Source organism: Tetrahymena thermophila (genome assembly GCF_000189635.1).
Source record: "Tetrahymena thermophila SB210 genomic scaffold scf_8254028, whole genome shotgun sequence".
NCBI classification, from domain to species: domain Eukaryota; phylum Ciliophora; class Oligohymenophorea; order Hymenostomatida; family Tetrahymenidae; genus Tetrahymena; species Tetrahymena thermophila.
The window spans coordinates 213704-236155 of NW_002476022.1; the positions used below are offsets into that span (position 1 = coordinate 213704).

The window sequence follows — 22452 nt, forward strand, 5'->3', positions numbered from 1 at the left end:
TTCTATCTAAACTTATAAATCAATTATTCTGTTCATTAAAGATATTAACCACTATATAAAAATTATAATGAACTAATTAAAACTTACTATTTATCTTTAACAAAGATAATAAGAAAGTTTGTTTGTTCATAAAACAAGCTAATAGTTATTAATTAAGATTAACTATCTCATGATACTTATTAGCTTTTAGAGCAAGATTCTTAGCTGAAATCTATCATAGTTAACATTTAAAAGAGTTTCTTTTCTTAGTCTGCAACACTATACAACTGAAAAAGAAATAATTGTTAATAAAAAATATTATATATAATTAAATATAATAAATAAATAAATATTCATAATGATATTACTAAATTCTGCAATAAATAGCTATGTTTAATATGCCTTACAAAAGATAGATGTTGTTCTAATGTATTTCAAATTGTATCAATTTTATATACTTTTATTTTTATTATTAATAGTTTTAATTTCAGTATATTATTTTGGTTGTATCTATTTTATCTTTTATACAATATTATAATTAATACTCTTATTTCTTAGTTGTCTAATTTTGATAACTTATTTTATTCTCATTAATCTATTATTATTAAAATATAATAATGAATTAATTTTATTTTTAACTAATTTATTAATAAAACAAACAAAAAATTTTGTTAATTTAATTAGTAATTTAAAATTTAAATAGGACTTTAAAAAAAATTTCATTGAGAAAATTTATCTCAAACTTAAATTTCATTATTACAAATATATATTATCTAATACTAAATTAAAAATTTGTTAATTTTACATAAATATTCTTTTTATTTTTAATTATGAAGCAATTAATTTTTCAGTATGAAAATATTTTATTTTTTAATAAAACCATTTTTTTTTACAATAATTTTATTTATTTATTGAATGATTAATTAATTGATGATTGATTAATTTATTAACGAATTAAGTGTAATCTCTAATTTATTATTATTAGTTTTCGAAAAATTAAAATAATTAGATTAGTTTTTAAAATTTTTGTTGATATAATTGTAATTAATTTCAAAATTTAGAATTAAAATTTTAAGTAAAAAGTAATAATTTGATATCATTAGTTGTTTTATTTAATTTATTGTTCAGTATTTTTTATTTTATTTAATGATATATTGTTTGGAGGGACTTATTATTTTTAGCTTTCTGCTTCATTAGATTCATCATCATCGTCATCTAATACTATAAGTTTATTTACTACCTTGATATCTTTGAATTGCTTATCACTTAACTCTTCAGGTTGCTATTATTTTTATGTCTCATCTTTGATATTTTCTAAAACATTAGCAGTAATTGTGGCAAATTCTGATTAGCCATACAGAATTTCTTCATCTTTGTAATGATTAAAGTTGATTTTAAGGTTTTTTTACTAAAATCTTTACTCGTCTTGAGTTCTATTAAAACTTGAGTTTTATACATTTTCTGAGAATTGCTTATTTTTAGATTTTTCACTGTTTTATGTGCAGTCTATGTTCAATGATTCACGTCTATTTGTCTCTTAGAAGAATCGAGGTTATGAATTAAGAATATTACGGGTAGCTAGAGGAATCTAATTTGCTCTTGAAGATACATCTTACTCAGTTTATCTCAAATTGGAAGGATCTTCTCCTTCAACTTTACTTCTCTGTGATTTCAAGCCCATTGGTTTTTTAATTACTGAGTTTCTATTGGATAGTACATATATTTGCTATTTATTTTTTTTATAGTTTACCATACTGGTTCCATTTTCATCATCATCGTCATTATCAACATTTCCATTTCCATAATTGTCTATCAAATCTGCCTCGTTTATAAACATATTCCTTCGTTAACCAATGAAACTATTTTAGTTGTACCTATCGTAGATAATTTACAAATCCTCACCTTTATCTTAATTTAAATTATAACTGATGTTATTTATAGATTATCTTCTTCCTAATGCAGGTTTTTCAAGATATTCATTTTAGACATATTGTTTATCTAACTAATTCATCTTTTAGTGGTTGTAGTGCATTAATTTATTTTGATACTCTTATTCAGCAAACATTTTACGAGTCGTGGATACCATCTAAAAGGAATTCTCTGGAGAAAGCACACCATTTTATTATCCTTAATCATTAACAAATGATTATTTCTTTTGAACACTATTATTGAGGCTTAATAGTATGTCGTGTTGTTAGTTGTTTTGTATTTATGATAAATTAGGTGAAATAAAAGAAAATATTTCATGTCCTTAATCTATAAATGCATTTTAACTCAAACAGTTTCCCGAAAGTAATTAATTATTGTTTTTTTAACTGATATTTACATTGCTTTTGTTTTCATTATTCACATTTCTGAAGCTATTTTGATCAAGCTTTATAGATTTCCTTAATTCATTTTCTTAATTTTCTTTTTGATGTGAAGACTAACTGTTATTGTTATTTTATTTCTTATTGCTGCTAATGTTATGAGAGCTATGATTATTTAGAGAAAAACCCATAATTTATTGCAAAGGCTTATTTATAGCTGAAAGAACATTTTCTATAATTGAAGATTTTTTCTACATTTTATTTGGTGAACTAAATGTGTGAACACTATGATTACTGTTATTGTTGTTGTTATTATTATTATTATTATTATTACTATGATTATGATTATTATTTTAGACTTAATTGAAATCTAATTGCTATGCATTTTCTGAATTTTGATTATTATTGTGAGATTATTATCCTCCAATATTGATTGAGTTTGGCTCTGGACTATTTTCTTAAAAATAGTGTTATCGGCGCCCAGGGGAGAGAGTAGCTGGATTTTACCACTCGTCTATTGCATTATTATTTTCTACCTCTTCCAATTAAACATTACCATCAGATTTAATCTATTTACTGAAGTTGCTGCTTTCTTTTTCTTTTTAAAATGGTTACTACATTCTTTTTACATAAGAATTGCTTTAACCCTATTGCAAAAATCTTATGATCCCTTTTCTATTACAAGAATTTCTACAGTAAGGACATGTAGAGTGCTTTTAGAACCAACCCTCTAAGCATTCAGAATGAAATAAATGATAGCAAGGAGTTATCCTACACTCACTTGTTTGTTCAAATCCTTCTAGGCAGACAGTACACTCCTCTCCTTCTTGCTTTAGAGTGGGATATAAACGCATTAAATCTTAATAAATTTATTTTGGCATAAAACGATTTATTGTTTCTTTTGTAATTGGAACAATTTTTTTAATCGGTTTTAGTCTATCTACTGGAATGTCCTGTATAGGAGCTATTGGAGCCTAGAATTATATAATCTAATTAGGTTATCCTTAAATATTTTAGTTATGATATGCATCATTACCTCGTATTACTAGCTGATTAATAGGTAAATTAAGCTACTCTAGGATTTCATTTTAGTTTGAATTTGCACCTTAATTACTTTAGCTATTTGAAACAGGACCTGAAATTGCTTAATTAGGACTTATTTAACCAATTTACAAATTATTATTTAAAATTTGATTTAAGAAATCTTGTTCTTGTCTTTTTTTTTACTTTACACAAAAATATGTTATTGGAGTAACACAAAAAATAATAACACATCCAAATACTATGAAGAGGATCATAGTAGTTTAGTTTAAGCCAGAGATATCTGAGCTACTAGAATTTACTTATTTAAGTCTAAATACAAATTTAGCTGTTTGCGAAGGGCTATAATTATAGAAACCAACTGTTATAACTTGATCATAATCCTTTCTACGATAAGGAAATTATTATTAAATTTATTAAAGTGTGTTTGCATCAAACATTTTTTGAATTTTTTCAGTTAAGGGAGGATATTAATCGACTTGTTAAATGTTTGATGACTGTATATCGTAGCTATCGTACAAAATATTTGGAACCCATAGTTAACTAACAGAGCCATAAACAATAGACATTTTTAAATTACTATAAGGTGATGTAATAGCAAAAGTAAATTGATTGCTTTATTAATCACTTAAATTGAAAGATCCCATTCCCCAAGTAAAAGGAGGAATATTCATATTAATATCTACATCAATAGGATTTATAGGAGAAAAAAAGTAGCATGATTCTCCTAAAAATTAATTCGCACAATTACAATAATTTTGAAAATTAATCTATTACTATTAGTTACATTTATTCATACTATTCCTTTAAGAATTGCAGCCCTCTGGGCAATAACTATCATTTTTTCCATAAGAATATATATCAATATTAATGGTATAAAGAGATGTTTTATCAGATTTTATGTCATAAAAACCGAAGTTCCACAAGCCAATTTAACTATTAACTACATTTGATATTTCTGTAACTTAAAACTTGCGAAAAGTAGCCAATCCTTCGATATCTAAATGAATATTCTACTGCATATACAATGAATAGTTTTACTAAAAGAGGACACTATAATATTCTGGAACTTGAACATTAGGTTCCGCTGCTAGAAAAACAAATTAGCTTTAGCTAATAGTATTGGCTGTTTATGGTTAAAAGGTAACTTCAATTATTAACTACAAACCTAGTGCTTGCTTATCTATTCCTATCTATATTTACTAAAACTATTAAAAATTCTATATAGTCTTTTTCTAAATTAAATTAATTGAACATTGAACATTGTTAATGAACAAAAAAACTAAAAATTAATGAATAAGCAAAAGCTTCTTTTCTCTTTGCAAAGGCCTTATTTTATATTAGCTCTTCATGCAATTTAACTTCAACTCTAAAGCAGCTTTGATTTATCTTGCAGATATTTCAGTGATATTTTCTAAGCTTGTTGAAATAAGTGCCAACAACTAAATTTGAAAAAACAATTAATTTTGTTTGAAATCTATTTATTAGATTAAAGCTACAAATTACTATTAACTGAAGCACTTTTGCATTATTTTTATATAATCTCTTGTATTTCAAATCAATATTTTAATTATTCCAATATGCATAGATACATATTAACCTGAAATATTAACCATAAATTGAACATTCTTAGATAATCAAGAATACTTTGAATATATTTGAAATATAATATAATTTCTATACTGAAATAATTTTAATCAAATTTTGTTGCGATTTAAAATTTACCAAATTACTCAAAAAACCAATAATTTTTTAATAAAAAAAAATCTGAAATCCCATAAAAGGTTATAGAAAAATTCAAATGAAAAATTAAAGAATATATTTTAGTAAGTAAGTAGTAAAAAAGTGACTTTTACCTTTTTATTTTTAAGTAATGTCTACATTTGCCATTAAAAATATGATTAAAACGTAAGAGTAAAAATAGTGAAAAGGTTTTCAAATAATTTAAAGTGCTTATTTAAATTGCAAATAAATTATAAATAGAATAATGATTGTAAATGAGATATGTAAGTATATTTATATAATTATTAAGTAAAAATAGATATGTATAATAAAAAACAATATCGAAGAAGTAAATTTTATAATAAAGATATTCGTTTAATATATATGTATATAATATTTTATAGTTTCTAATAAAACAGCAGGATTTGAACAATTAAACAATTAAGTAGATTATGCTTGTTTGATAATAAAGATGATTTATTTTATTTTATGGTGTTATCACATAATATTATAATGAAAAAGGTTTAAACGCTTTACTTACTTACTAACTAACTTACTAACTTACTTACTTACTTGCTAATAACATGTAAATTGATGAATGTATGTATGTATTTATTTTAAGAGTAATTCATTTTTTTAGTTGAATTTATGATATATTGTATTAAGCGTGTCTTATTTTTTTATAATTATATATTGTTCTTAAATAGAGAAAGTAAACCTGTTATCAATATTATTATTTTAATGAAAAAAAGAAAAACTTTTTAATTTTCTGCTTATCTAAAAGAAAGGAAGTGAATGGAAGCAGGTAATTTTGTATGTATTTATGAATTTTGGTTGATAGCTATGTAAGTATGTATGTATTTAAGTAGAAGGAGGTAGATAGGTAGGTAGGTAACCACGATTACATTACACCAATCTAACTCACAGTGGTAATTAAAATTATTATCTGTCATTTATTTCAGTGTTCCTCTTCCATTTTTTCATTTTCTTGAAATACATGCTCTTCTTCCTCATGCTCTTCAACAATACTTTCTTTATGTCTTCTACCACCTATTTTATTTATTTAAATATTTTTAGAATTAATTCCCTTCTTTTATATTTGTTTTATTCCAAGTTTTTAAATATTAATTGAATGTATAATGATCTAATAAAAATATTTTATTTCAAATTCAAAAATTTTTTTTTGATGAGTAACAAACTCAATTTATTTTGAGCTGTTAATATCTTTTCCTGATAAATTAATTTTTATTTTATTGGTAAATCAATCATTTAACTTTAGTTTAAATCATCTTTTAGAAAATTCTTTTTTAAAAATAAAAATTTTATTACCTGGTGTGAATTCGCTTACTTATTTTTATAAGGTGTTGGCATGGAATTTAGATTTATCTGAATCTTTTTAACCAGAAACTTAGTTGGGTTCAACACCTTATCTATCTAGAGAACCTATAGTATAGTACATCTTATTTGAATCTGCTCTTTGGCGAACCTAATTTTAACCAGCAAACATAGGATCTCTTGTGACGAATGAGTTTAGATTATCATCAGTAGATCCTGAGGCAGTGTCTTTAGAGAGATAAGGAATTCTTAGAGGCTTGGTAAACATAGATGTTTGCTTTTCTCTGATAGCTGGAAGATCTTCTTTGTTCATTCCAAAAAGATCGTCTGTTGAAGGAGCTTTCTTTAACTTTTGTTATGTGAAATAATGATGCTAGAGTGCTTCAGCAGCTGTAATACGCTTCTAAGGATCCTTTTCAAGCATACGTCTAAGTAAATCTTTTGCTGGGTCTGAAAGATTTTCATATTCCTTCTTTTCAAGGTCGATTTCGCAGAGTTTGTTTTTTTTCAATACTTCATTGAATTTTTTACCAGGGAATACAGCTTCACCAGTTAATCTATAGATGGATTAAATAAAAAACAATATTAATTTAGCTAAAAAAATAAGTTAAAATATGAAAAATAATTTTAAATAATTATTTTTTTTTAAATTTATTTTAAGAATATTATTGCAACAGAGATCTGTTTGCATGCGGGAAATTTTGAAGACTGATTAAATCTTACAGATTTAAGCTTCTCTGAATATTCTTAATTTTGGATCAGTAATAGTGATGAAAATAGTAAAGAATTAATAATTCAGGCAGCTTTTCAATTATCATTAATTTTTAAATTTCTATATCATTAATTAATTTGTTCATATTTGCTTCAAGCTTGTATTTATAACTTGCTTTTCTAAAAATTAGCGAGTGAATATTTTACTCCATTATAAACGGCAAATTTTTTTATTTCAGCAAGATTGTCACAAAAAATTACTAGCTTGTTAGCATTTATAGTAAATTTATTTATTAAATAATTTTTGAATTTTTTGATTTTTGTAAAAATTAATATCATGAGAAAGTATTTCACTCGCTCACTTAGATTCATTATTTAAATATTTAAACACGATTAATTGGCATTAATTTAATTGAAATAATTAAATTTTTTGTAAATCTGCATTTTCAAAATTTATTAGCGAAAAATAAAAAGTCTTTTTGATTTCTCTTAAGTTGTTTAAAAGTAGAAGTAATAAATTTTAAATTTTCTTACAAAATATGGAAAATAACACCAACTGAGAACATATCACAGACAGTTGAATAAGGTTGAGCTTTATCTACTAGATTGGCTATTTCAGGAGCAACAAAACCAGGGGTACCACATTTAGGGAATATATAAGGGTTTTCATCAGCATAAGTACCAAGACCGAAATCTACAATTTTTAAAATCTTTTAATTTCCGACTTTACCAAAGAGAAGGTTTTCTGGCTTAATATCTCTATGCATAATATTTTTGGAAGCACAATAAGCAATACCATCTATAAGCATACTCATAATGTCTCTAACTTCTTCGTCTTTATAAGGATTCTATGCATGTTTCTTAATTTCTTCATAAAGAGATGTTCCTTCCACGATTTCCATTACAAAATAGAATGTGTGTTCACCTTCAAAAACTTCATACAGCTTTATAACATTTGGGTGGTCTCTCAAATTGCGCATTATTTTTAATTCATTGTGAAGTGAGAGCTATTTTTAGAAAATTAAAAAGAAATGTTAATTTAATTATTGAGTATTTTTTAAAGCAAACATAGTAAAATGAACTGTATGATATTTTCTTTTTATTAGCTCGTTTAATCATGGAAAGAATATTTAACAAAATTTAAAATTCATTTTTATTTTAGAGATCAATCGATATGTTTTATTTTCTTCTTTTTCTAATTTTTCAAAATTCTTTTAAAACGCATTTAAAAATTATTTTGCTACTCTATTGATTGATCAAATAAAATTCCTAACTAAATTTTTTATTGGCTTTGTGTTTTTATGAGTTGAGTGAACGAACGAACGAACGAAAGGGCATATACTTGTTCTAATTCATAACGCTCATGCACACATTGACTGTAACAAAAAGAAAGATATTATTTAGTTGTGAGCTTTATATTTTTTATGAATCAATTAAAATTTATATAAACTTACTGCACCCTTTTCAAGTCCAATAAGTTTTTATTTCTCAAAGCATTTGACTGCATACTTTTAACCAGTTACTCTATGGCGAATTGAATAAACCTATTTGTTTTTTAAAATTATTTAATATGTTAAATCAAATTCTGCAAAAATAACTAAAGGCTCTATATAAATGGAGCTTCTCCCTTAAATTGCTTGTATGTTAAGCTTGGTTTAATAAATCTATCCAATCATTTTTTTGAAAACTATTAATTGCATATGGTATCAAAATTATGATGTGAAAGAGATTTGAACTGAGGATCAAAAAATAAAATGACAACAAATGAAATTCAATCATAAATAAAATGGTTTGGTTGTGATGCATGTCGAATATTAGCTTTTTTTAGATTTAGTAATCGAAAATTGCATCCAAAATCCTTTGAATTTAGGGAGATAAAAGAAAATTTATTATATATTAAAGAGCTAATTACTCTCGCGTAGTTTCCTTTTCCTACTTAAGCAAGGACCTCGTATTCATCTTGGAATCTGGCTTGGAATAACCTCTAACTGAAAATTTCCTTCAACTTAAGCAAAACTATTTCTTCAGCTTAATATTCGTAGACGTCCTTGCCATCCAAAAGATGGAAACCAGTAAGGCGATATGGTGTTTTAGTCCTATTGTAGTCCCAAACTATTCTATTGTTAGGTTTTAATTCAATTACTTTATCAGGGATCTTTTTATAAGGCTCCTAATATTTTTAAAAAAGTGATACTTCAGCTTGCTGGAGTTGTTCTTAAATGGAATAAAGAGGAAGAGGAGTTGTTGAAATTAAAGTAAATTTACATTGCAAACGAGGAAAAACTCATTGAGCATGTACGCGTACTTAATCTTATTTTAGAGTACCCTTTTTTATTTTATTAGTCTACACTCAAATTAGCATTAAGAATAATCTAAACCACCATTGATCATATACTTGGTGATGTCTATATAGCTGGGAAATATCAATGCGCCATCTATTTCTACACATGTGTACCCTATCTTGTTAGCATTCTTTGTCTACTAATAGGCTAGCTGTTGATTTTGGTTATTTGGCTACATTACTTAAACAGGTTGAGATGATTATCTGCTACTTATATAATTGTATTTTTATAATAATTATTATTATTGTTATTTGTTTTCTTTTTTTTTTATTTATAAAATTGATAGCAATATTGCTTAAAAGAATATTTATTTGTATATATGTATGATTGATTATTTGTTTTTTGTTTATTTGCTTGCTTATTAATTTTTGCTTGCCAGATTGATTATTAACTAATTAATTAATTTTTTTATTTTTTATTAAAAGAGAAATGCATATTTAAAAATTTTTATTTCTTATTGATATATAATTCAGTCAGTCTCAATTAAAAAAACAGATGAAAAGCATTGATTGCTTATGAACAAAAAGGAGGAGCTAACTATCTAATTAATATTTTTTTCTCTCTCCTTTTGATCACTTTCTTCAAATTGATTATTGAAAAAGCATATTTTGTAGGCATTTGGGAAACTATAAGAAACCAAAAATTATTTGATTAAAAGGCAAGTATTATGCAATTTTGAATAAAAAAACTAATTTAATTGATTGATTGACTGCTATCTATTTATATGCTAATCATACATAACAACTAACTTTTTCTTAGACTCTAATGTAAAAAATAAAGAATCACCTATTTGTTTGTTTATTTATTGATCACTTTCCGATTGCTTTAAATCGATTTATTAATTGAAATCAAAAATAAAAAGTGAGTAATAGTAACAAACTAAAAAAGAAAAATTTTGTATTTAATTTATTTCAATTCTAGGTTGGTTGTTAATTTATGGTTTTCTAACATTAATTAACCCATAATGAATTATTCTACTCAATTTTTAACGTATAAACTCAATTATAAGTTAAATAAAAATTAAGAGTAATTTAAAGTAAAATAAAAAGCTTGTACGATTGCTTAAATAAAATTTATTAAAATCAACAAAAAATATCAGCAAAAAGATAAAATTAAGAGTTATAGGTTTTCTTTGTTTAGCAAGGTGAAGAATTAATTACATTTTTATAAATTTCAAATTGATTGCTTATTTGCGTTTTTTGTTATTTTTAGAGTTATTTAATTATTTATTTTCTCAATACTCAAAATAGTCAATATTAACCATCTAATTAAATCATTCAGTAAATTAATGGGATTTTTAAAATTATATTCTTTATTTAAAAATTGTTATTAATTATTATCATATTACATTTTAAGAGTGTTATATTTTCTTTTAAAACATTAAAAGTAACATTAAAACTTAAATGTTTATGTTCAATCTGTTTAAAGCAATTTAATTCATGCTTAATTTTATTCTAAAAAAAAAAATATTGAAAAAGCTTTTATTAATTAGAACGAAAAGATTAACATTTGCTTGTAAGGTAGTTAGATTATTGGAAACAAAATATGTTGTAATAAATAATAAAAAAGTTAAACCTGCCTTTTTGGTTTTATATCTAATTTCTACTTTTATATTTTTTGGGATTTATTTATGAAATGAATAAGTAGAACTAAATATTTTAAAACTCTTTGCCAAAATAATTTATAATTTATTTTATTATTAATTGCTATTTTGCTGAAAAGTTATCCAAAATTGCATGCCTACTTAAATGCTATTAGCATCTAAAAAAACAGGTTTAAAATATTTCAAGTAAATAAAATTGAAAGGATTTTAATGAATCTGTTAATAAAATATATAAATATGCTTTATTCTGTTATTTAATTTAAGTTTTTAAAAAATTTTTAATTTTAAGCTATCAATTTTTATTTCGACTATGATTTAGCGAAATAACTTTAGAACTTTGTTGAGAGTAAAAATAAATGTGAAAATTTTACATGACTTTTTTTGATTATGTTATCTTAAATTAAGCCTACTAAGGATCAGGGAAGGCTTTCATTGGAGTAGTTATCTGCTATTAGTACATTTCAGTTGGAGCTTACTTATAAGGTTGAGTGCTCCCACCTTAATAAGTATTTCTTCTCCATGCTTGTGGTTGCTACTAATTTCCTTATTATTGAGATTAGTAGGACTATTAAGCTGAATTCTACTACAACAATTAAAGTTGATTCTTTGGAGATATTTTGCTAGGAGAGATGTAGCCAGTTATCATACTGTTAGCCATGTTAGGATTAGGGACTTGTCCAACCTAATATTGTTAAGAAGAAGTGACTTGGGTATTTGCCCTTTGATAAGGTTAGGGGTAATAATTGTGAGTAGAATTTCCACGTAGAGATAAATTCTTTTAATTATTAATCTGATTCCCAAAAGGTACTGCTTAATTTTGATAATTTGAGCCTTGAGGCTAGGGAGAGGAGCTTTTTTGTTTCATCTATTTCATAAAAGGTTGCTCTTACTGTTATACATAGGCTCCTTGATCTTAAAGCTAACCTAAAACTGAGTTTTGCTAGTGCTGTAATGATTGAGTGAAAGGTATATTATTCACTTGTTAATGCTAGGCTTAGTGTCTCATGTCCCCAATATAATAGTTCTACTTTTTTTTCTAATCGAAAGATTTTAGAGAGGCTGCTTCCCTTTTTTAAAGTAAATTAGAGTAAAACATTTTCTAATGAATTAATCTATATTGTAAATAAAATTTTTAAAGTTTCTTAAAGCAAAATCAATCCATACCTTAATATAGTGATTATTTAATCTGTTGCTTGCTTGCTAGTTTTTTGTTTGTTAGTTTTGTTTATTCAGTTTCTGAATTCTTTTAATTTGTTATTTATGATTTTTTTTTCATAACAACTTTTTCTCAAACCTAATTCCCCATTTAAAGCTTAATGCAAACTAAACAAAACAAAAAACTAAATTAATGTGAATAGAATAAAATCTAATAAACAACTACATTATTAATTATAACATTGTATTTATATTCAATCCAATTTACTTCTACTAATTTATTTCTATTTTTACTATTTTTTTTTAAAGCAATTCTATTTTGTTATAGGCTTTTTTTTGCATTTTTAAAAAGAAAAAAAGATCGTTAGTCAACTTAACTTCTTCCTCTTCTTATTACACTTTTTACAATTATAAAAGGTTGTGTTATTTTAAAAATTTAACTAATCTTAATCACACTAAATATTATTAACCACCTATATTAACTAGCATGTATTTATTTCTATTAAGAATTTCATCGAAAACTATTTTCCTTTTAATATCTCATAAGCCAAGATTTATATTTATTTTTTGAAAGTATCAACTTTAAAAAAAAAATTACAATTTGCTCAAAAAAATTTATTAAATAAATACTTTTCAATCAAATTTTAATTTGATTTTTTCACTAAATTTTTTATGCACACCTTCATAATTAATTTTTAATCATAATTTAAAAATCTTTTTTGAAAAAAAAATTAATAGTTTCTACTCTCAAAATATTTTTAAAATTAATTAAAGTTTATAATTGTTATGGAGGAATCAAACTAAAGTGCAAGCTAGGAGGGTAACTAAGAAGCATAAAATGAATAAACAAAAGACTGCGAAATTGACATGGATTAATTTACTTTGAGTAAAGTTAATGTCGCACACCTTAAATAAAAAGTGATAATCAGATCCACAATTTATATGTTAGATAACTTATTTGCCCTAACAGATGACTTCGGAAATATAAGCATTTATGATGCAACGAGTTATGAAATTAGTGAATTTTAAAATTAATACATTACTTAAAGAGTTCCAAGCTATTCATTGAGATTTTATCAAAATTATGGATTAAATAAACAAGATAATCAACCAGTTCATGTGATGTGCTAATGTCTATTTAATAATATGATCATATTTTGGAATATAACTCATTATATGAAAACCAAGTAGTTAATTGCTTATAAAATTTTGTTTACGCCATTTAGTTACATTTACGACTCAGTAATACTACCTGATTACAGCCTAATAGCAGTCACACATTAAAACTAAAAAATGTTAGCTTTCTACTATCATAACAATAATCCAGAATGTTAAATAAGAAAAAAAGTAAGCAAAGTAATCCTAAATAAATTGTTCGATTAGTAACTTTTTACTTTATAATATGACAGAAAAAGGAAAATTATTTATGTAGGTCTTATAAATGCTTAGATTTAATTTTATGATATGAGACAAAGAAAAGTAATACAAGTAATCAATCCTCATGTAAACAATAGATATAGTTTTGATTCAATCCTTATCCCAAGATAAAGTTCTATATAATTTATTTCAGAAGAGTTTATCAATACAAAAATGGTAGACTAAGAGTATGATTTTGAATACCTTATTGTTTCTACAGATTCTGGTTTAATGTGTATTAATTTAGATTAATTATCCATTTGTACTCATTTATCTGGACATACAAACCAAACTAGAGGATAGGCTTATCACAAAGAATCTAATTCTATATTATCGATTTCTTGTGATAAAAGAATTGGTATTCATCCTCTAAGTTTGCTATAAAATGATTAATCTAACAGCTCATAGAAAGTAAGAAATATATTTAGAGAGACACAATTAAAAGGACTCTGTAATTCTATTTCGCTTCATAATGAGCATATAATTGTTGTTTCTTGGAATGGTGAAATAGGTCATTACAACTACAAAAATTATTATAAATATCAACAAAGTAAATTGGAGGAAATACAACTTTTAACTCAATAATATTAAAAATTGTAAGAATTAATTAAAGAAAACATTTATTTAAAATCACTACAATAGTAAAATTAATAGCAAAAGAGTTGAAACCAAATATTATTTTAAATTTATATTAGTCGTTTATCCAATTATTAAATATTCTTTAAATTCATTATTCAATGTATTAACAAATTTTTTTTGTTTTTAAATGATAGATTAAAAATATTTCTATATATATGTCTAATTAATTTTGGTAAAAATAATATGTGAGAGAGGAAAATTAATATGAATCACTAAACAAAATTTTTAATTATTTTAAAAAATTAGTAAATGATAAGAGTGTTTTCACTCAAAGCTTAAAAAAACTACTTAGAACAATCTTATTTTTTAATTCAAACAAATCTAAATTTTTATATTAAATAAATAATAAAATTAGCATTACATTTATTAATTAATGTGCTTTTATTCGAATAGACTTAACTTAATATTTTATTTTTTTTCTATTTTTAAAAAATCTTTTAATCTTTATTATCAATTTTCAAAATATGATCTAATTTTAACTCCCAAAACAATTATTTATTTACTTATAATTTAAAATATTGTGATATATTTAAAATCTAAGAATGTAAAAATGTATTATGTATTTAATAAAATTTTAATTATTTATTTTAGTTTACTTTTTACAAATTTTTTTTAGTTTTTAAAACTTGATTTCAATTTAAAATAACTTCTTATGATTATTATAAAATATTATTTATTTATTTAATTATCAGTTTAGAAAAAATTCTAAAACTATTTATTGATTTCAACTAATTTAATACTATTTATATATATAAATGAAGGACTTTAATATTTCATAAAATTAATTAAAATAGATTTTATTAGAAATTCTAATTATTTAACAAATAAGAGTTGTTTAGTTAAATAATTAATAAAATTCAAAGCCATATTACTCATTTTAATTATTCTTTTATTAGTTAATCATTATGCATTAAATTGACTATATTCTGAATACATCAAGATATTATAAATTTTAAAATCATAATGATTTAAAATTAATTAAATAATTTTACATGATATAAAATTGATTTTATTATAACTTTAATATTATTTATTTACATTCATATTATTAACTCATTTAATATTTTATAAATCAAGTTCAGTAGACCAAGTCTGGGTTTTTAGATAATATTTCTTTGACTAATCTTGAATCCTTAGCTTCCATTACTATTGCATCATTTATTATGTACAGGAATGGTTTATTGCTAACTTAAAATCCCTAAAATTATTTATTTCTTTTAATGTGCATTTCTTCGTATATTTTTTCAGATTCATCATATCTTATTGATTAATAAGCAATTGTTATATCACAATGACACTTCCATCTAAACTATTATTCCATACCTAGTATTATTTTTTGATAAAAATAGTTTAATACTTAAAACATATATGATTTGAATAATATTTTTACCATATTCTCTTTTGATGTTCTTTAACCCTTCTTTAATCAAAAAATGCTTAACAAACACTCTTTAAAGATCAACTGCAATTCTATTTAATAATACGATATTTATTTATTTTATTTAGAAGCTAATGAGTAGAGATTATAGAATATTTATTTATTTACGCTTGATCAGTTGCTCTAATTGGCAAAACTTCTAATTTTATATTAGTTGCAATAATAAATTTTCCACAAAGAGCACAAAAGTACTATTATAAATCTAATTTTTCTTATCCTGCTTCATCTGAACTATATATTTTAAACTATTTTTAAGTGATATCACATGTTTATTTTATTTAATATTTTTTTTCTTACATTAATTCTTTGTTCCTTCTTTTTTTCTTCAGTCAGTTTGTTTGCTTGTTATTTTAAAGATGCTAATGTTATGGTTTCATCCTTTCCTATGTTTGTTTTATTTGCGTATCTCTTCAGAATTTCACTTTCATCTTCCATTTTTGATAAACGATATATTGTTACTTATGTTAAAAAGTGTAAATTTGTAAATCTTTTAATTAAGAAATGAATTAAATTTTGAGTGAGTTAGACACTAAAAAATAAAAAACTATCAAAATTGAATAAAATATTTATATAATTATAATAAAAATACATTTATAAAAAATATATACAAAAATACCCTTATGTTATTTATTTATTATAATATAATGTAATTGATTAGATTATTTGTTAGTTAGTTAGTTACTTTTTGTTAAACCTTTATTAGTTATTTGGAAAAATTAATGCAAATAAAGTAATTCAGTAAATAAATAAATATTTAATTGATAATATATATATTATTTTTTTTTAGTAGCATTTCTAATTTTAATTTTGTTAATTTAAAACTTCTTTTAATTTCTTGGTCATTCATTCATTCATGCATTTATAAAATCATTAATCACTCATAATTGTGTTGATAAATTTGTTTGATTCTGCGATTGATATGATACTGATGAATAAAGTTAATTTGATTTCTTTTTAAATAAACTAACTGTATTTTGATTACGGGTTGAAGAAGAGTATTAGGGAAGAACAGGTCCATTGTTATTTTATAAATTAGTAGGTAAAATTAAATTTTATTTCAAAGGGCTTTTGTTCTTGCTTTAATTGCTTTATGTACTACAAGCTGTGACATGTGAACCTAAATAAGTGCTACCAATTTCTCTAGTTAAATTGTTTACTCCATTTATCTATTAGTCTGTATTTACAGAAAGAGATGAAGGAGTTTAAGCCGCTTTTTACCTAAGAGCTGAAGGATTGTTATTTTGCTTGACTTGGATACTGTCATATGCAACAGTTTTATTTATTACTTTTTACTGGGTAACTCCTATTTAAGTTGAAGCTGTAGATATTGCACTACTTTTTAGGTATTCAAGCTTTTAAAGTTGATTAGAATTCTCCTGTTATAGCAATGGCTACTTACTAATAGGATCTATTTAATAACTTTTTAGATTATCTTCGTGTAAAGAGCATGCCACCAATTTTCTATTCTAAACTTAACTATCTTAATTAAAATTCTAACTTTCTTATGTATAACTCATATTTTAATAAGCATTTTTATTGTTTGCTGAGGTATTATAAGCCATTTTTTTGACTTATCTTACTCCATTTTAGTTTTATTGTTGTGGCTTGGTTTCTTTATGCATATGTTGCACCAAGATTTAATTTAGCTATTCAGGTTTTTTGCTAATCTAAATTTATTTTTCTTCACACTCTTCGTTTTTGAAATTTTCCTCATTAATATTTTGTACAGCTTTTTTTATTTTACTACTTATTCTTTGATTGGTTTATTCAGAATTTGATACTTTACTTTCCTCATCACATTTATTATTATAGGAATTCATGGTATTTTCATAGCAGAGAACCTAATTTTTGTTATCTTTTATATTTTATGTGCTTTCCTATTTTTATGGACAGCTAGCTTTCTACTTATTATTTGAGTTGCTATTAATAGAATAATTATCACTTTACTAGTTAGAGGTTGGATTATCTGTTGAATAACTATCTAGTGTCAAAGGTTATGTACTGGTTAGAGATTTACCAATAGAATTAGTTTTATGGAAATATTTCTTTTTTACTTGATCATATTGATTGGTATTAACTGCTTAAACTTAATTTGATTTTAAGCTGATTCTATTTTCTTCTGATTTACTTTTAGAATTTTGTTGAAATTTATCCTCCTTAAAACAATTTTAATTAAAGTTTTATTTAGTTATTTTTTTGCCTGAAAATTCATTTAAATTAAATTCACTATTTGCACTATAATTTTTATGCAAAGAAATTTAAACCTAAGAATTTTTATCGAACTCTTTGCTATTTTAAAACAGAATATTATCATTCAAGAATATACTACCATCATTTTGGTCATCCCCATCAGTTTTTAAATACCTTCTTTCATAGTTTTACAATTGTCCTGCTTCTTTAATAGGCTTTTCTTTACTCAAGTAGCTTTTATTACTTAAAATATGCTTCTGTTGATTTAATTAATTGCTTTGCTATTAGCTTTAAGAAAATCTTGCTTTATTTTCAAAGCTATTTAAGTTTTCTTTTCTCAGCATTGATAACTTTTACTATTCTAATTTAATTGCATTTTTATTCTAAGTCAGTTCATCTTCAAAACAAGGTTATAAAGGTTATATTTAATAAGTATTTTTAGTAGAATTAGGCATATTTCCATGATATTAATTTGAATTTCTGAACTGTTCCTATAACAACTAATTTTTTTAAGAGTTGTATTTGCAGCTTTATATTTTTAGCGTTCTTTTTACTTTTTAGTTATTATATGTTTATGGGAATCTAACATTCGACTTTGTAGAATCTGCTAACATAACTTTATTACTTGAGTTATTACCATCAACTTCATTTGCACAGGAGCTAAAGTTGGCAGTTTTAATTTTCTCTTAGCTTTACTCAGAAACAACTCTATTAAAAAAAAATTAAAATATAAATATAAATAAATATATGTGAATTAAAAATGTGTACCTATTAGTGGCACTGCTTCTTAAAGCATTATCAGATGGTTAGCGCTAGTGAGAATTCTTTGTTGTAGGAGGTTTCATGTGGTAATTATTTATAGTATTGCTTCTGATATGCTTAGAAATTTAAGTATAAGGAGATAAATCTATTTAAGTAAAATTTTATTCTTTGGAGCTGGTTGGTATTAAATCACTAAAGTCATTTGACATTCCATCAAAATTTATTTTTGGTCTTAGCTTACGGATGCTTGCCTAATTTCTTTTGTGAATTTAGTTAAATTAAGACTAAGTTTATATGGCTTCTTATTAAAAGGGTTCATCCTTTAAAGCAGACCCTTTTGTAACTGAAAGCGAAATATTTAAATTCTTATTTTTGGTAGATTTTGATAAGGAATATTCAAGATTGTTGCTATTGCTTACAGATCTATTCTTTTCATCTCCACATGAAATATAATTATTGAGATGACTTGTCGAATTAGGATTTTATAATTGCGAATTATTTCTGTTTACTTAAGATGGAATTTTATTTGAACGAAGAGGAGTAAAGCGTGTATCTTAGGTTTAATAATCTAAACTCATATTTATAATTTTAGAAGTTTAGCTTAAATTTTATATATTATTTTATGCAACTGTATTTTGCTAAGTTTAATTCATTTGTTATGACTAAATAATTTTACTCAATTTATTTTCTGATAAATAATTTTATTGCTTGAAAGCCGCATTATTATTGTTGCCATTATTAAGGTTATTCTAAATACAAAAAGGGTATTTTATTACTTTATTAATTTCTTGAGGTTACTAAGTAGCTGAACATGTATTCATTATATTTTCTTACTTGCTTGACTTACTTGTCAAATTTGCTAATTGAGTGTTTATCTGTATTTCGTTTATATCATAAAGAAAATTTGTGTTGATTCCACCCATTTTAAGTTAGTTGGAAAAATTAGTTTTTTCAAAGTTTTAATTTTAACTTTTTTATTGAAAATTTTATTTATTATATACTGTCTGAGGTAATGCATGATTGGTGTTTGGCATATTTGAAATCTAGTCAAATTAATTATGCAGAGATAAACTCTAAATTAGTTTTTGATTTTAATCTTTCTAGCCTTAGTGAAAAGAAGCAATCTTCAGTTTTCTTACTTTTGCATTAACCTGTTGTTGTTGGGTTGTTGGAACATTGTAATATTGCTTTTGAGGAGATTTATTTTGAATATCTCCTTCTGTATACATCCATCCTATTTTCTACTATTTAGAAGAATCAGCTTTTGCTTTTTGATCAATCATTGATTGTACCCATTCTTCCCTTGTTTAATGCTAAGTGTCTTCATCAATTTCATCTGCTTCTGTAAAAACTCCTTCTACTTAACTAAAAGCCATTTTTGAGTGTTTTATATTTAAATCACTTTTATTGCTATTATTGGTGTTAACTTTATTTTTACTTAAGTTTACTTATTCTCCAATTACAGTTGTAGTACCTGTTGAAGAAGATGCTTACATTTAAGCGGCATCATTTATGAAGTCAATGTTACTTAGATGTTTAGCATTTGAAATTTTTTCAGTTAAAGGCATTCTCTACATTTAATTATCAATTTATTACTTATCAACAAGTTAATTTGAATTTGAAGAAACCATTTCATGAAAGTTTCTCTCTTTAGGAATTTAAGTATTTTTTTTCAATTGAGTTGAGTGTAACACCTGGTTATTTTTAAGTCCCTATTAACATTTACTATTTTGTTGTCTTTACTATTACAATAATCCTATTTCTTCTTTAGATATATTAATATTCTAATTGAAATTATTATTATCACCAGTATTAATTTCTATGTTAATCATATCATTATCATAATAATTGCTTTAAACAATATCAGACTATTTTATTTTATTTGCATCAGTTTAGACATGACTTTTAACTGCTTGTTATTATTTCTAATTCGTTGTAGTAGTCTTTATAAATTAAGTCAGATTCTGCTAATTTGAATTGTTTTGATTGGTGTAGTAACAATGTTTTATTTTATTTTATTATTCTTATTAATTTCCTTAATTTTGAGGTTTTTAAACCTGAATTTAATTTCCTTTGCTCATTTACTATAATGCACTATTTACATTATGATTTGGCTAATTCAATTGTAAATGCTAAATTTACTTTTAACAAATCTTATTTTAAGAATTTAGATCGTAAAATGAAACATCGTTAAGAGAAGAAAAACTGTCATCAGTGTTCTCATTATTTTAAAATTAAAAGTTTTGCTTGTCATCTATGAACACCTTTTTTGCTTCCTAATTTACTATCCCTTCATTTTAGCAATTTTTTTTATTTGTTTCTTTGAATTAAAACTGTTTATTTATTTCTTTGCTATTTTAAGCACTATTAGCTAAAATTTACTATAATTCCCTTGCTTTATTCCTATCACGCTCTGTCACTTTTCTTGGAAAAGTATATGTCTAGTTAATATGAGAATTTCTAAATTTTTCGTCTATTTCTACAACTGTTCTTTGCTTTGAGAGTTCCAGTAGATATTAATCTTAGGGATTGGGTTAATATTCCAATATTAATTACAATAACTACTAACCCAAATCATCTGAAACTATCGAGTAATTTGAGCGAGAGTCGCGGTTGGACAAGCTATTGAGGTCTTTTATCTCACTTAGATTATGATTCATTTGATTTTAATAAAATTTGAGCTAATATGTCCCTGTTTAGGGATTCACACTTTATTAATTGAATTACTAATTAATTGATATGAGTGAAATATTGTTAACACTTTGATTGCAATTAATTTAATATGAATAATATTTTCTTAAAGTTTTACTCTTTATTAATTTTTTTTGATTATAGTACTATAGTTAGATCAAAATACAAATAAACAAGAAAACAAACAAACAAACAAACAAAAAATAATCAGATTATTTCAATGCTGTTAAAAATTTGATAAACTCAAATGAAAGAAAAGTTAATATTTTTTCTTTATTTATATTTCAGAACTTGTGTTATTAAGTTAATATTTAGATAAGGAAGCAATTGATTTAAGGTAGCTATTTATATACGTAATTTAATTATTTGGTTTCACAAAGCACTAAATTTTTTTTTGATTATTCTAAAGGTATATTAATAGTATTTTTTCATAAATTTTACAGCTATCTTTTCTAATTTAAATATTTTTCTTTTTCCACTCTGTTCGAGTAATGATATCTGAACTAGTGAACACTATTAAAACTTGAAGCAAAATCAAATTACACTTTTAATAAAATTTTAATATCTTCCTAAACCGAATTTTGTATTATTTACCAAACAATCTAAAAATAACTTAAAATGTAAAAAAACATTTATTTAAATATTTTTTATTAGTTTTCTGAAATTATTATCTATTTTGGTTTTAATTTCTTGTTAATTTTAGAAATAGTTAAGTTGTTTGTTTACGTCAAATGCGATAAAAAAATATTAATTAATGCTGTTTTACATTAAATTTTTATTTAGAAATAATACAAAAGTAAGCATATCAAAATAAACAAAAATAAGAAAGAACAAATATAATTATTGCAATAATAAATTTTTATTTTGGAAGAGTTAAATTTTAATCTAATCAATAATAAATTAATGGTAAGTTATTTAGTTATTTAGTAAGCAATTTAGCTAGTTATTGATAATAAAATTGAAAAGTAAAAGACATATATTTAAAATTAAACATATATTAATTTTAATAGTTAATTTATTTATTAAATATATATAAAGTTGAGGGATAAAAAAAATTATTATATTATTTATTCAAATTATTATTTGTTTATTTATTTATTTATAATTTTTCCATTCATT

At 23.7% G+C, this 22452-nt stretch overlaps 6 protein-coding genes across 6 annotated transcripts; 1 reads left to right on the forward strand and 5 right to left on the reverse strand. All coding sequences in view use genetic code 6, as the record gives it.

Moving 5' to 3' along the window:
* Positions 1-1075: 1075 nt before the first annotated feature.
* Positions 1076-4858, reverse strand: TTHERM_00670650 (C3HC4 type (RING finger) zinc finger protein; the record flags this gene model as incomplete). The annotated part of the gene is made up of 1 exon (XM_001026386.2): positions 1076-4858. One exon carries the CDS (start codon positions 4856-4858, stop codon positions 1076-1078), a length of 3783 nt encoding a protein of 1260 aa, XP_001026386.2.
* Positions 4859-6009: 1151 nt separating this feature from the next.
* On the reverse strand, positions 6010-9617 carry TTHERM_00670660 (Serine/Threonine kinase domain protein; the record flags this gene model as incomplete). The annotated part of the gene is made up of 6 exons (XM_001026387.2): positions 6010-6101; positions 6381-6943; positions 7632-8104; positions 8552-8641; positions 9010-9267; positions 9363-9617. 6 exons carry the CDS (start codon positions 9615-9617, stop codon positions 6010-6012), a joined length of 1731 nt encoding a protein of 576 aa, XP_001026387.2.
* Positions 9618-11334: 1717 nt separating this feature from the next.
* Positions 11335-12048, reverse strand: TTHERM_00670680 (hypothetical protein; the record flags this gene model as incomplete). The annotated part of the gene is made up of 1 exon (XM_001026389.2): positions 11335-12048. The coding sequence occupies one exon, from the start codon at positions 12046-12048 to the stop codon at positions 11335-11337; it is 714 nt and encodes a 237-aa protein (XP_001026389.2).
* Positions 12049-12983: 935 nt separating this feature from the next.
* Positions 12984-14279, forward strand: TTHERM_00670690 (hypothetical protein; the record flags this gene model as incomplete). The annotated part of the gene is made up of 1 exon (XM_001026390.3): positions 12984-14279. The coding sequence occupies one exon, from the start codon at positions 12984-12986 to the stop codon at positions 14277-14279; it is 1296 nt and encodes a 431-aa protein (XP_001026390.2).
* A 1051-nt stretch (positions 14280-15330) lies between these two features.
* On the reverse strand, positions 15331-16125 carry TTHERM_00670700 (UPF0428 protein CXorf56-like protein, putative; the record flags this gene model as incomplete). Its single annotated transcript, XM_001026391.1, has 4 exons — positions 15331-15575; positions 15643-15722; positions 15799-15935; positions 15988-16125. The coding sequence occupies 4 exons, from the start codon at positions 16123-16125 to the stop codon at positions 15331-15333; spliced, it is 600 nt and encodes a 199-aa protein (XP_001026391.1).
* Positions 16126-16568: 443 nt separating this feature from the next.
* On the reverse strand, positions 16569-21302 carry TTHERM_00670710 (hypothetical protein; the record flags this gene model as incomplete). Its single annotated transcript, XM_001026392.2, has 2 exons — positions 16569-18588; positions 18649-21302. 2 exons carry the CDS (start codon positions 21300-21302, stop codon positions 16569-16571), a joined length of 4674 nt encoding a protein of 1557 aa, XP_001026392.2.
* Positions 21303-22452: the final 1150 nt, after the last annotated feature.